This window comes from Gasterosteus aculeatus, chromosome 12 (genome assembly GCF_964276395.1).
Source record: "Gasterosteus aculeatus chromosome 12, fGasAcu3.hap1.1, whole genome shotgun sequence".
Taxonomy (NCBI): domain Eukaryota; kingdom Metazoa; phylum Chordata; class Actinopteri; order Perciformes; family Gasterosteidae; genus Gasterosteus; species Gasterosteus aculeatus.
In genome coordinates this window covers 23217931-23232604 of record NC_135700.1, presented here as the reverse complement: position 1 = coordinate 23232604, position 14674 = coordinate 23217931, and the positions used below count along the sequence as shown (strand labels likewise).

General features: G+C 48.2%; 1 protein-coding gene across 2 annotated transcripts in view; it reads right to left on the bottom strand.

Moving 5' to 3' along the window:
• Window positions 1-14674, bottom strand: part of LOC120831746 (C-myc promoter-binding protein) — a 32099-nt gene that overhangs the window by 15906 nt on the left and 1519 nt on the right. For both annotated transcript variants that reach the window (XM_040197473.2, XM_040197489.2), the window contains exons 2-8: window positions 5535-5858; window positions 3438-3684; window positions 3236-3305; window positions 2779-2948; window positions 1938-2206; window positions 1274-1340; window positions 1136-1194 (exon numbers count right to left, since the gene is read on the bottom strand). In XM_040197473.2, the coding sequence (XP_040053407.2) occupies window positions 1136-1194; window positions 1274-1340; window positions 1938-2206; window positions 2779-2948; window positions 3236-3305; window positions 3438-3684; window positions 5535-5845 (1193 nt within the window). In that variant the 5' untranslated portion in view covers window positions 5846-5858. The remainder of the gene's footprint in view (window positions 1-1135; window positions 1195-1273; window positions 1341-1937; window positions 2207-2778; window positions 2949-3235; window positions 3306-3437; window positions 3685-5534; window positions 5859-14674) is intronic.

The window sequence follows — 14674 nt, the reverse complement described above, 5'->3', positions numbered from 1 at the left end:
ATCCAAAAAATCTGGATTAAACTGATCCCATCAGAAGGGTGGATTCAGCGTGGATTTCATGCCCAAAATGTAATGAAAACTTTAAAAATGTATCAAATAATACTATTTTTGGATCATGCAGTATCTTACAAGATATCCTATTTATTCATAAGGTTTTAATTTTATTTGTTCATCCGTCAGGCTACAGTGATTAGGTAGGCTTTAACGTAGTCAGCCTTTCAGTATAGACCTACAGCAAAGTAGAGTGTGGTCTCATAAAATAATCCCCCAAACAGCTGTCAAAATTGACCAAAAACAATACATTTTATTCTGTCACTAATTGACATATATATTCATCACAATCGAAAATATTTTAGTTTTTAGAATATTTTTTAGTGATGCATGCAATGATTACAGAATAACCAAAAAATGCAGAGAATGGCAATCACTGATTTTTGAAATCCAAAACAAATCCAAATCAGAAATAGTGTCTAACTATTGCGTCCCTTGTTGCTCGTCCTGTTTGCTGACTGACTCTGACCAAACTGCAGCAAACCAAGGCCAGACTTGAGATCCGCCTCCTAAAGGCTACGCTCAGACAAGCTGGTCTCTCCACATCAGATCAGGAAGTCTGAAAATATTGGAGTATTTTACATTAAGTCTTTTTTTTTAATTCAATACATCTATATTTGAAACTTGTTATAAATATCCTCAATGTACAGTGTTTGTGTTGTAGGTCTCGGATGAGCGCACTGCTGGAGGAGGATGGAGTCTGTTTTTCTTGGTTTTAGTTTTTTTAAATGTGTTTGTTTTCGTTTCAAAATAAAAATAAACTTATATTGACCCCACACTGGCTATTCTACTGGTTGCTCTTTACATATCTATAGTTCTACATTGTGATTTCCTATCCTGTTTGAGCGCTGGTTATCCAGATTTGGTGATCCTGAAAAGTTCCTATCCGGATCAGATTGATCCAATCCGATGTTGCTTTGAAAAACTGTCTCAAAAGTAAACTGGATTACGTGATCACGGATCGCAAGAAAAAGGATTACTAAATCCGGATCAATTTGACCGGGCACAGATGCTGAACCACTGAAAGCATTTTGAAATGCATGATTCCTCCCCACGGGGGGGGCAGGTGTGCAGCCGCTCTCACCTGAGTGGCAGAGGAGACGACACCGGCTGGCTGAGCATCAGGCTGTCGTGAGGAGAGAGCTGCAGAGCGAGAGGAGATCGTTTAAACGTGGAGGACGATGTGCACGAACAACAAATACTCGTTTCCAACGCGACTCACCTGCACCAGAATGCGAGGCCTCTGAGAGGAGGGGAAGGGAACTTTGTGCATGAAATGACAGATGTGCCTGCAATAAGAAAAGAGACGGTGGGATGTGAGGCCAAAAATAACAGCAGCTGTTGGAGAATAATCTGGTAAGATTCAGTATCCTTCGGCTTTTCTTTCACTAATCACCTGCGTTATTAATTACTACGTGGCTTGTTATAGATAAGATAATGCTTTATTACAGATTATTGCAGAGTTTCGTAGCAGCAAAATGAAAAAACACATAAAAACACCAAAGTTCTCTTTTTAGGGTTTGTTCCATAAAGAACCGTCCAATCACAGGGCTTCAAACCGTCGGATTAGCACCTCATGCGTGCTCATTAATCAGGCAACTCTTAGTTTACAAATTCAACAGAGAAGCATGTGACGGGCCGCTGAGGCTCAGGGGTATTTTAGGGTTTGGACAGATGTTTGGTGTCTCTCTTCCCAAATAATTCACATGGGCCTGAAAGTTCTCTGGGATTCTACGTGCAGAAGCATCGAGGACTTTAGTTAGAGAACTAAAACGCAAGTACAGAAGGTGTCAAATGAAGCAGGAGAAGTCATCGGAGCCTCAGGAGGAGGAGGAGGAGGAGGAGGAGGAGGAGGAGGAGGAGGAGCGGTGGAGGGGGGGGCTCACTTCTCGATGGGCAGCGCGTGGGGGCCAGAGATGGAGTAGCGGTACAGGAATGTGAGGAACTTGCGGAAGGCGTCGAAGAAGGGCCAATGGGAGAGCAGGCAGATGCACTTGTTGGTGTGCACGGAGCGCGTGGGGGAGGTGGTGTTGGTGGTGTTGGTGGTGCAGGGTGGCTGTGGGTCGGGGCCCAGCAGACCCAGCTGGGAGCGCTGCTGCTCGCTCAGACACTCCTCGGGGAAGGGCTCGTAGAACTGGATGGCCGCTCCGTAGACCTGAAACATGGAACATCTCAACCTGAAGCACAACCACCACCTCTCTAGAAACACAGGGGACGGAGTCGTGTCACTTCACGGGTGGAGCTTTTTACGGTGTTTGTGAGCCTGTAATAAAATGTCCAATCAGCCTCATGTGATCGATAATAAAAAGGGTTTTATTTCGTTCAAATGTTGCTCGACGTTGACCTATATATATATAAAAATAATATATATAATGCACATTAATATACGATATGGAATAAAATACACATTTTATATTATATTTTATATAATTTACATATTATTTTTAATAATATGAGATATATAATATATATATATATATATATATATATATATATAAATAAAAGAGTGATCCTTTATTTTATGAGATTAAAATAATCGTCATATAAAACTGTGTTTTGAAACCCTCCAACTTTCGAGTCCAAGTTAGAAAAAGGTTTTCCATGCAGAGACAATGTGCTGGTTAAAGTCAGCGTGTGTGTGTGCGTGTGCGTGTGTGTGTGCCGCCCCCCCCGCTGAGATGTTTGTCAGCCATGTGAGTGAGAGAGGAGCAGACTGGTCCATCGTACCTTCTCTGCGGAGGCCCCGGTGAGGACGAAGGTGGAGAACACGGGGAGGGAGTACTTGGTGGTGGGGGGCCAGCACTCCATGGTGGCCCCCATGGGGAGGCAGAAGAGGGGGACCGACTCGGGCAGAGGGAAGGACTCGTAGTCCTCCTCCGGGTACCTGCTGAATAAACCTGGAGACGAGAAAACCAAAGACAAACCCACTGAGGACTCAGAAGACAGAGACAGAAGAGGATGGAGGCGCTCCATCTTCCCTCCACAACAACGTCAGCTCTTTAAAGCCTGAAGGTGGACTGATGGTGTCCTCTGGAGAGGCAGTGCGCGATCAATCCTTCAGGTCGTTCAGCAGCTGGTCCAAACGTTCCATGGAGACCACTTGTGAACGTAGACTTTAAATGAATGTGTGTGGTCTGTCGCTGAAGGATGGAGAAGAGACTTATTCTCACACACACACGTTTACCTGCTTTGTAGGCGATCATGTTGGTCTTGGCCACAGACTTCTTGTAGCACAGGTAGACGGAGGAGCCCCACTGGAACCAGAGCAGAAGCAATGAGACAATGAGGAACATCAGCAGCGTCTTCCTTTAAAATGAAACCCGATTGTGATGAATGATTCTGACGCGCGTCAGAAGTCTTAACAGAACGTTGTGGAGCGCTCTCACCATGCTGCTGTTGAGGTTCTTCTCCACCTTGCAGAAGGTGTGGGGGGGCGTCTCCCCCTTGCTGGGGATGATGACGCAGACGTCGGTGACGGCCAGCGCCGAGTGCGGCCGGCTCTCGGGCGCCCGGCGGTAGGTGACGTAGACGCGCTGGGAGGAGTTGCCGCTGATGTTGGCGGGCCGACCGGAGGCCGTGGTCTGGATGAGCTGGCAGCCCTGCATGAGGCGCTCCTTCCACTCGTACAGCACGCTGGGGGAGGGGGGGGGGGCATTATTAATATTTAACGGCTGATTTGCGTGCCGTTGGTGATCAATGAGCTTGTGGCGAGGCAGACAGAACACCAACGTCTCAATAACCTCCAGCACTTTCACACACAACAACAACAACAACTCCTGCAACTTCAGGGAAACTTCAGACTGCTGGTTGCAGGAAGTCTGGAGGCTCGTGGAGCTGCACTCAACAAGCACTGACCTGAGCAAGTCGCTACCAACCTGCATCGCTACGTGATTATTTCTGCTTCCTTTTAACCCGTTTACTGCCGCTAACCACCTGGGAGTTGGTGATGTTTCCACGTGTGGAGTTGTGTTTGTTGGACCAACCTTCTTTCACTGTTTAACACGACGTCACTGGCTTTTGTCACGTGGATGCTTTTATTTTGTCAACCGCTACAAAAAAACCTCCTTGTTGACTTTAGCGAGACACACACACACACACGCACACACACACCTAAATGTACATTTTCTCTATGTAAACTACTACCAAATTAATCTTCAAAATGATGATGTTTTTATCCAAAACCTTGAGATTAAAACCTTTTTACGTTTGTTAACCCATAAATGGTGGTGGGTGACCCCCTGCTGTGCTTGGAGTCAGTGAAAACACACCAACAAGACATCACTTAGTGGACTCACAACAGCAGTGAACCCAACCATCACTGCCACGATTACTGACTTGCGTGGAGCTCCATGAGTGTTTTGTGGCACTTTTTTTTGGAGATTTTTATTTTGTCTGGTTTTCTTATGGGGCGGCACGGTGGTGTGGTGGTTAGCACTGTTGCCTCACAGCAAGAAGGTCCTGGGTTCGATTCCGCCCAGTGGCCTTTCTGTGTGGAGTCTGCATGTTCTCCCCGTGTCTGCGTGGGTTCTCTCCGGGTTCTCCGGCTTCCTCCCACAGTCCAAAGACATGCTCTGGGGATCAGGTCAATTGGGGACTTTAAATTGCCCGTAGATGTGTGAATGTGAGTGTGAATGGTTGTCTGTCTCTGTGTGGCCCTGCGATTGGCTGGCGACCAATCCAGGATGTACCCTGTCTATCGCCCGAAGTTGGCTGGGATGGACTCCAGCCCCCCCGCGACCCTGTGTGCAGGATAAGCGGTTTGACAATGGATGGATGGATGGATGGTTTTCTTATCAGCCTACAGTGCACCGCGTCCGCGTTGAACCAGAGAGACCTGAGAAACCACACTGGTTTAACGTCACATCTTAAAATCATTTGGAACGAACGTCTGCCGTGAGAAAAAGATAACAAGCCTGTTTGTGTATTCTGAATATCTGAATCAGCGAGTTAATACTTGATTATTTAGTGAATTATGGTCCATTTGGAGTCAAACAGACCATGGAGCAGGGGAGGCTTTAGGGCGGGGCTACACCCTGATTGGCAGGTCTATTTGGTGTCTCTACGTCCTCCTCAGTGGTTACATGAACACGTTTAATGGTTGCCCAAACAAGACATGCTCCTTATATGCAGTCCGTGGTTAAAAACGTATTACTTTTCTAACTATTCCCTCTGCAGCCTGAGGAACAACTCACTATCAGCTGAGACAGAATGGACACACACACACACACACACACACACACACACACACACACACACACACACACACACACACACACACACACACAACCCCTCTGGGCTGTCGGCGCAGACCAGCTGCTGATGAGGTGTGAGCAGTTTGATAAGCTGGTCTCTCCGTGGTGTCGGAGTTTTCTCGGCCTGGTTCCCGTCCCCCTCGCGGATGTATCGTTAGAACGCTATTGTTCTCACCGAGCCTCATCACCGGGTCACTATCTTCATCCGGCGAGGAGGTCGCCGGTACTCACCCCAGGTCGGTGAGCGGCGGCTTGTCTCGGCCTCGCCTGTAGCACAGGAAGATCTGAGGCGCCATGAGGCCGCCGTTGTTGAGGTCCGCCGAGTGGCCGCCGGGCGTTTCCTCCACGCAGGTGAAGCCCGGGGGCACCTCCTCGCCCATGGAGCGGATCACCACCGCCACGTCGGTGATGGGCGCCCTGGGCGTGGCCGACTTGTGGCAGACGTCGTCAAAGTGGATCTCCTGGTCCAGCGGCTTGGACGGGTCCGTCAGACCGGCCACCACGAAGTAGTCGGCTACACGAGGCCCTTTGTCCTCCATCATGGCCCATCCCCGCCTGCTCAGTTACAGAGGGGGAGACAAAGAGGGGGGGGATTGATTTTTGTTGTGGTGGCAGGTAGGATGCTTCCTGCTCTCTTGCAATGGCAGTAAAATAAAATCGGATAGTCATAACTCTTGCCGGTGGACGGGCAAAAGAGGCGGTACAACATGAGGAAGAGGGCGGATGTTTTCGGTTTAGGTGGACGGACGGCCGCTGACCGGATGGAGCTTAAAAGTTTATTGGCTAAAGGTTGGAGGTGGAGGAATTTCTTGTTTCCTAGATTCATAAATCACCAGTTCGGTTTACTTTCAGCTCAGTGTGAGTAACACAGTAGGAGGCAATCAGATAGAGACCTGTCAATCAGGGTGTAGCCCCGCCCTAAAGCATGTTTTATGGTCTGACTCTAAATGGACCATAATTTACTAAATGAACATCATGTTGTATTGAAGACTGAGACCATAAACTCATGTTTACAATGTTTACTGAGGGAATAAATCCAGAGAGAAGTAGAGTCTTTTTCTCATAGACGTCTATGGGAGCAGAGGAGTCGCCCCCTGCTGGTCACTACAGAGAAGTAGAGTCATTTCCTCATAGACGTCTATGGGAGCAGAGGAGTCGCCCCCTGCTGGTCACTACAGAGAAGTAGAGTCTTTTTCTCATAGACGTCTATGGGAGCAGAGGAGTCGCCCCCTGCTGGTCACTACAGAGAAGTAGAGTCATTTCCTCATAGACGTCTATGGGAGCAGAGGAGTCGCCCCCTGCTGGTCACTACAGAGAAGTAGAGTCATTTCCTCATAGACGTCTATGGGAGCAGAGGAGTCGCCCCCTGCTGGTCACTACAGAGAAGTAGAGTCTTTTTCTCATAGACGTCTATGGGAGCAGAGGAGTCGCCCCCTGCTGGTCACCACACAGAACGCAGCTTTAACTCATAAAGCTTTGACTTCACTTCATAGACTTTGCGTTGACGTTGCTTCTGTACCAACAGGTTGGGCGGAACAACTGTGCTTGAAGGTAAAGATTTGACAGTCTTTTGTTCGGGATGTTCTGAGGATGACCAGAGGACCTTTAACGGGTTCACTGGGGCTTTGAGCCTGGTTGTTTGCGGAGTTGCGACCACTGTGATTTAGGACCAGTGAGGCCAGAGTTGAGAGAACCATCCTCCATCAACATCCGGGCTAGGCGGTTCTTATACCTACAGGTGGACTCTCTAAAGCCGGGACACTGGCATCTTATCGGTGTGAGATATGACCACGCCATCCCGGCACTTGTAATGTATAACCTTGTTTGTTGAATGAAACATGTTGAAGGGTTACATACGTTTTTGCCATCACGTCATCCACTGAGGCGGCGATGTCGTGAGGAGAAACTGGGATCTATGAAGAGCAGCTGCTGGCAGCGTGGCCACATTTGGGTTCTATTGGTGTTTCTCCCTTCTTTTTTAAAAAGGGATTTTTTTTTTTTTACTCCTTGATGTGACTTTTAGGGGATTTATATTTCAGCGGTCCTGAATTACATTTTGAGCTTCAGAGCTTTAGTAGAAATCGACTTGTAATGATTCTCCGTGTGTCATTAGAGCAGAATTCTTTGTTCGCACGCTCAGCCGCTTCGCACACAAAGATCAACTCAAAGTGTTCGAAGTTGTTTTTCTGACCTCACGTTTGGGTCTTGCTTGTCCACATAATCGTATGCAGCCGCCAGGCGCAATACACAGAGATGCATTCTGGGTCTGAGCTGGTTATGCATGCTGAGAGCTGTAGGAAATTGCAGCTGGATGTATTTGGCCAATAAGGCAACTTTTTAAACTAGAATCGCTGCCTTTGTGTCGGGCCACTGTGCAAAATGTCATAATTAACATATGAATTTATGAGATCAGTGACCTCTGACCTCCAAGTGTGACGCTTCTGGCAAATCTGAAGAAGAAATTCCCCCGAGGTGCTCCTGAGTTGTCCCAAATTACCAGAATCTGTCCCCCATCTACGATCTTCCTCTAGGTGTGAGCACAAACGATCCAATGCAGCATCGTTTGGCTGGATTATTTCACGTAAACGGCATCACTGGTGTCACATGATTCACAGCAGACCTTTGCGTTTCTTTCATACAGATCAAAGCAACGTTCATCATGTGTCGTGAACGGCACATTGTTGGCCCTGAAGGATGCTGCTCGTGTGTCGGTGACCACTCAGAGAAAAAGGGAGTCTTCTCCGGTCTGAAGACCCCGAGCATTGAACAGAAATCACATTTTGTATAAAAGCACAAAGAAATACTGTGGTCCCGTTCCGTCTGACGCTGGCACGTATTGTCTTAAAGCGCCTCGCTGGCTGGAGTCTTCACTCGGCCTCTGACACCCGAGCACCCGGGAAACCACGTCGATTCCGCGGGGGGAAATGAAACTTTACCCCCCCCGACCAGAACCAGAGCAGAGAGGAATGTTTATGCTTACACGGCAGATTGAATATCAGAAACAGACGATTCAAACGTGTCTCAGCTTTTCGGTTTCTTTGAACACATTCCCTTGTCGGTGACACAGATCATTTTAGTCACACTCAGACATCTCATTGCAACCACATTTTCATTTATTGTTGAGTAATCGCACTGGATGTGGTCTGTGATTCTGACCACATGCAGTGACAGAGTGTGAGGATCAGCGAGCACGCTGCTGGCTGAAACGGAAAGGAGGTGAAACAGCTGCCAGCTCCCGTCAGCGTGACGCTATGCTCGCTGGCAGCTCCTCCTATCATTTTCCTCAAAGAAGACATGAGACTGAGACCTGAGACTCGTGTGTACAGAGGGAATAAATCAGGAGAGAAGTCACATTCTCATAGACTGCTGTGGGATCAGAGGAGTCGCCCCCCGCTGGTCACTACAGAGAAAGCATCAAACATCAACTTCACTCTGCAGAACCGGAGGTTTCCGTGTCCTGGGAATAATTGGTTAAACGAATACCGACCTCTAAAAAAGGAGGCCGCACATCTGCACAGCATTCCGAGTCCAAACCACAGACTATGCTGCACTTCCTGTCCAGCAACCGGAGCGCGATGACGAACGCTGGCGTTACACCCCGGAGACGGGAGACGGGCCACGTGCTCACACCTCCCCCAGACACTCAGGAGAGGGAGGAAACACCGCGCTTCACGTCTCACAGTTTAAACTCGGCGCTGTTGTGGTTCACAGTGTGCGTGTGTGTGAGATTCTTGCATTTTCACAGGCAGCATGAAAGACAGAAACTAGTGTCGTCAACACGTTATTTTTTGCTTTACGCTTTGCAGGACAGTAAAGTACCAGACCAAGTTCCCCATTGGAACATTTTAAAAGCACACGCAAGCGATACCCTCATGAAGGAGGGCTGGAGGGACACTGGGTGTGTCGGTACCGCGGCCTCATTGACCCAGAAGGTTTGAGCATGAGACAGTTTGAGGCTTTCCTGGCACACATTGTAAGCACGGCTCACTGACTACATGCACACTCATGTTACACTCATGTAATCATCGTGTGATGAGACGTGTGCGGTATGGGGGTCCTATTCAGGCTTTAGGAGGATTGATTGTACGGAGCGCATTCTGAATATGCGTCGTAGTCATAGACTGTAAATAAAAGTGGACGTAGTCATGGCGACGCCACTCTTTCATTTCTGGACGGATGCTTTGAAGCGTTTTTGTTGCCATTTTGGATTTTGCCTCCAATGGTGTAAGAATGTTTCCATATTCGAAATACAGAACAGCGACGTGTAGCCCCGCCCTAAAGCATCCCCTGCTTCATGGTCTAGTAGAGACCTGTCAATCAGCGTGTAGCCCCGCCCTAAAGCATCCCCTGCTTCATGGTCTAGTAGAGACCTGTCAATCAGCGTGTAGCCCCGCCCTAAAGCATCCCCTGCTTCATGGTCTAGTAGAGACCAGTCAATCAGCGTGTAGCCCCGCCCTAAAGCGTCCCCTGCTTTATGGTCTGTTTGACTCTAAATGGACCATAATCTACTAAATGAACATCATGTTGTATTGAAGAAGACTTGAACTAGAGACAGACCATAAACTCATGTTTACAATGTTTACTGAGGGAATAAATCAAAAGAGAAGTAGAGTCGTTCCATCATAGACGTCTATGGGAGCAGAGGAGTCACAAAAGTAGAACAAAAGTCTACAATCCAAGAAGAAACACAGACTTCAGACATTGTCAAGCCAAAGCAAAAACTGGAATGTTGGTGCAGGTTTTCTAGAACGGTGGCTTAGTTCGTTATAGAACTCTGGTGTGCCCCCCCCCGGTTGGACCAACCAAAAGAATGGCACTCATCCCTGCCATGCAGTCAGTCCGCTAAAAATACAACGCACCCTCTGGCCCACGACACACAAGGACCACATACATATATATTCATTTATATATGCAGGATATGTGGGACAATCCTGAACCCCTTTAAAATCAAACCGCCTAATTTTCACCAGAGGAGAAGAAATCCTCAGCGTGAGAAATGGATTTCACACTTTCACTTCTTTTAAAGTTGATGAAGCAAAGATTTCTGGGGACAATGTTGCACTCGCCCCTAGAAGAACTCCAGGTGTTCGGTCTGCACATGTGTACAAATGTAACAGGCAGCGTTGAGTTGAATCAAAGCGCTGAGCAGGCACATCTGGATTCTCTTACACCTGCATCCAAAAAGGTCTGAATACAACAGATCTGCATCACAGCTGGATGCAGAGAACCACTACAGGGACCACCACCATCAGACAGAACCACAGATCTACCTATCACCGTCCACAGTGGACAAAGACTTTAGAGAAGGGTAATGTTGGTTTATGATGACAGGGTTAGTGTCCCCAACGTTGGAAATAAAATGGAAGCTCTACTTGAACATCTCATCCTGACATCCTCTCGTCTTCGTCAGCCTTCTTTGGTCATGTGACTTCGATCACCGTCCCCGCTTTGCACTGAGCAGCAACGCTTTTTTGGGAAATGTATTTTAATATTCCGGTTGGAATGAAATGTTCATTTCAGGGTTTCCATAAAATGAGCTGTCGGAAAGACATAATATATAACGAGAAAGAAGTTTGAGTTTTTGTCGATCCCGTCATTTCGTTTTGGGGCCTAAACTGGGGCCCCATGAGGAGCCTGGCGCCAGAGCCGTGGACATAAAGCTTCCCAGCCCAAACTCGCTGACTCATAACAGCAGCAGATGTTGGGGGGGGGGGGCACGAGAAGACGTAAAGGCCCGACAGCCCGTCAGCTGCTTCCACAAGGGTCTCGTTTTAGCCGGACACGGACTGCGCGCACGTGGAGGAAGGTGAAGAGGAATGTGAACACAAGCACAAAAGCCGGTGGGGAGCATCTCCAGCCAAACATCTGCTTCCAGTTAGCCCGGCGGGGACGGGAGGCTCTTCACTGGAGGAAAGACGAGCTCTGTGAGAAACACGTCCTTCCACGTAGCGCCGCATCTGGTCGCCCGACGCCGCGTCGGGTTCAAATAAATACGAGAGGAACTCAACGCTGCTCACCGCCGCAGATGAGTCTTTGCGTGGGAAACGCTGAGGTCACACAACTACAATGGAAAGAATTGAAATAATAGACATTAGTGCTATAGAGTGAGTGTCTGTTCGTGGGAAGTAAATCCTCATCGGTTTCCAGGTAACAATAAACACGGTGACGATTGAGCTGATCAAGTATTCACTTTGTTCGTTAACGAGATGGAGAAAACGCACCGGCGAGCGTGCTTTTGGGATGTTTCTGTTCATTCGTTCCTGAAGCGGTTGTGACCATGAATACGACTGACAGCAGCTTCATTAGGAGCACAAGGAACCAACGGATATCGTCATTGTGCATTAATTAACTAGTTGTTTGGTTTATAGAATGTAAGTTTGTTAACCTTTGTTTCCCAAAATAGCAAAAGAAAGATTTTGTCTCTCGTTTTTTCTCTTGAAAAATAACTTGATCATCAAAATATTCATTTAACCGATGACAGCCCATCCATTCTTCTGTTGGCATCAGGGCAGATTCAGGGTCAGTTTGGCGTGACGAGTTATTGACTTTAGTAAAATGATATAAATAAATGTATAAAGTCAGAAAGGCTCCAAATCCGCTCCATAACATTTCATTAATAATTGAAAATAAGAGCTGATACGGATGCCGTGACGCATACATGTAACAATAAACCCTTATTTATTTATCTGCATGCAGTCCTTGTGGTTTGTGTTTAGATATTATGGGACGTCTGACGCTGTGCGTTGAAGGTAATTGAACAGAACACCACTAAGTGGAGGATTCATGGAGCCATTTGCTCCTCGCTGGGACGAACATGCAGCATTCATGAAGATGCTAATGCTACTCCAGGCCTCGCCCTCCGTGCCTGATGGGTAATCAGCAGAGAGCGTGATGGATGGCGATGCAGCAGCGTGAGGCACAGAAGTGTCAGACTTCAGCTACCGATCCAATTAACATCGCTGATTACATCGAGAGGAGAGACAATAAAACGCTGCGGCGTTTCTTCTCATCCACATACGCTGCGTTTTTACAACTTCCCTCAGTGTGCTAAAGCAAAGCGACCTAATTGTTTAGTGAGGGTCTTAACTTCCCACCTGGGTTAGATTAACGTTTTATAGGGAGATCACAGAGACCCGTTATGACGTCACGATGACGTCCTGCACTGATTTTGTACAACAATCCGGGATCACAGACCCCCCGGCTCCAACGCCACAGCGCCCGGTCCGCCTCAGAGCCCGTGGGAATCAACACCAGCTCTCAGGGGGAACCCGATCGCGGCGACCCGCCTCGTCTCCCAGCCCGATCTTTTAAACCCCTCCTGGCAGAAGAAGAAGTCACACAAAGTGATTCACACGTGTTGCTTTTTCCGGTGTGATCGGTTATTATTTGCGGCTTGTTGACTCTGGCGTCTGGCAGCTTTGTACTAAGCAACGCCTAAATTAAGGTGGGGGGGTGAACCCATGTGAACCCAGCACCGTCAGATAATTACAGCAGAGGCTTCAGTTAAATGATCAGTGTGGGACATTTTAACTGGCTGGGCTTATTTATTGTTTATTGGTTCACATGTTTTCCTCCAAGTCAGTGTTTCTCAACCTTTTTTGCGTCAAGGCACACTAGAGACACAGAAAAAAATATCCCGGCACACCAACAACCGGAGATGATATGAAAGTCAATCCCAAACATAGTTTCAGCATGAGCATAATATACTCTGAGAAATCAGGGAAACGCGTGTTCTATTTGTTGTGTTTTATTAAACTTAACATGCATCCTAATGCCAAGATGGCACCGGCTTTATGCCCAGGTGTCTCTAAAGCCTGGTTTATGCTTCTGCGTTTTCAGAGCGACGCAGACGCAAGACGCCCTTCGCGTGTGTCGAGACATTTTTCTAGGCTTGTGTCGAAAGCGACGCAAGCAACGCAAGCCTCCCGCAGCGCACCAGGCTGCGATCGGTCCGCTAACTGCGTCCTTTACGGAGTCTCACATTTACGCTTTCACAGCCCGACGCCGCCATTATTAAAACTAAGAATGTTTACGAGAGAAACGGATCAGATTTAAGAACTTTTGTCCGAGGAAATGTGCAAATATGAGCGCAAATATGGGCGCTTATACGAGCCGTCATTGGTGGGTTGTAGAAGCGGGTTGGATTCACGGAGGGAGATCGCCGCAAAACATGCGCCGGCCTTAAATCTCACTTTTTTAAATTGTCGCCTCAATCTGCCTATTAATTATGCTGCGTAGCGCCACCCACAGGCAGAGGGGAGTATTGAGCCTCCATACCACCAACAGCGCGACGACACACAAACACACAAGTTGGCTCTTTTTTTTCACCAATGAAGTGACAGTATGTAAAAAAATATTTTTTTTCACGGCACACCGGTGTGCCGCAGCACACTGGTTGAAAAACACCGCTCTAAGTGGAGTCGAGTGGGATTCCCACGTCTCCCAGTTATGAAAAGCCTCATTTGAGGCTCACATTGTAACGTCCCGACCCGAGTGGAACACGAGAGAAGAACAGACACGGCCCTGTTTTCCCGTGGTGGTTTTGACTTGTGCAAAGATAAATGGTGGTTGTTGTTGGTGGTGGTTGCCATGGTGACAACAGCCGTCAGCGGGGCGAGAGACGCGTGGACAGACGGACCCGGCGGCTCCCCTCATTAGTGGCATTGCAGCGGCTGTGAGGAAGCTTAGCTAGCGAGCTGTCCGCGGGTTTCCGAGCCAGCTTTAGCTTTAGCGTGGCATTACGGAGGAGGAGCCGAACGACGGCGTTCCCGTTGATCGCTGCGTTCTTTCCTTCGCCGGGAGAAGAGCGTCAAACACATGTAACTATGACCTCATGCAGAAGAGGGAGAGTCATTTTCACATAGACTTCTATGGGAGCGGAGGAGTCGCCCCCTGCTGGTTGCTGCAGAGAATGCAGCTGGCTCAAACAGAAGAAACAAGCAGGCGGCGAAAGCTCAGTGGAATGACTGGACGCGCGCGCGCACACACACACACACACACACACACACACACACACACACACACACACACACTCTGAGGACAGCGCTCTGAAGTGGAACTCATGTTTACCAACTTGTGTTTGTGTTCACTGAATTACGCAAGGCGCCCTGCGCCTCCCGGGTCTCCACGCGACTGCAGCCGGCATCGACCCCCTGAGGGGGGGATCAGAGTCTGAAAATGCTCCCAGCAGACTCCGCCTGGTGTTTTACCGGCTCCCGTAGGAGGGATGCGGCTCATCGTGCGTCCTAGTGATGGACGATCGAAGAGTGTTTTACTCACTCGGTTCTTTGAATCTCGTTCAGTAAAACGAACAAATCTTGTTTCGAGTAATTCGTTCATTTAAACGGGGGGTGGGGGTAACAGTGTGGTGT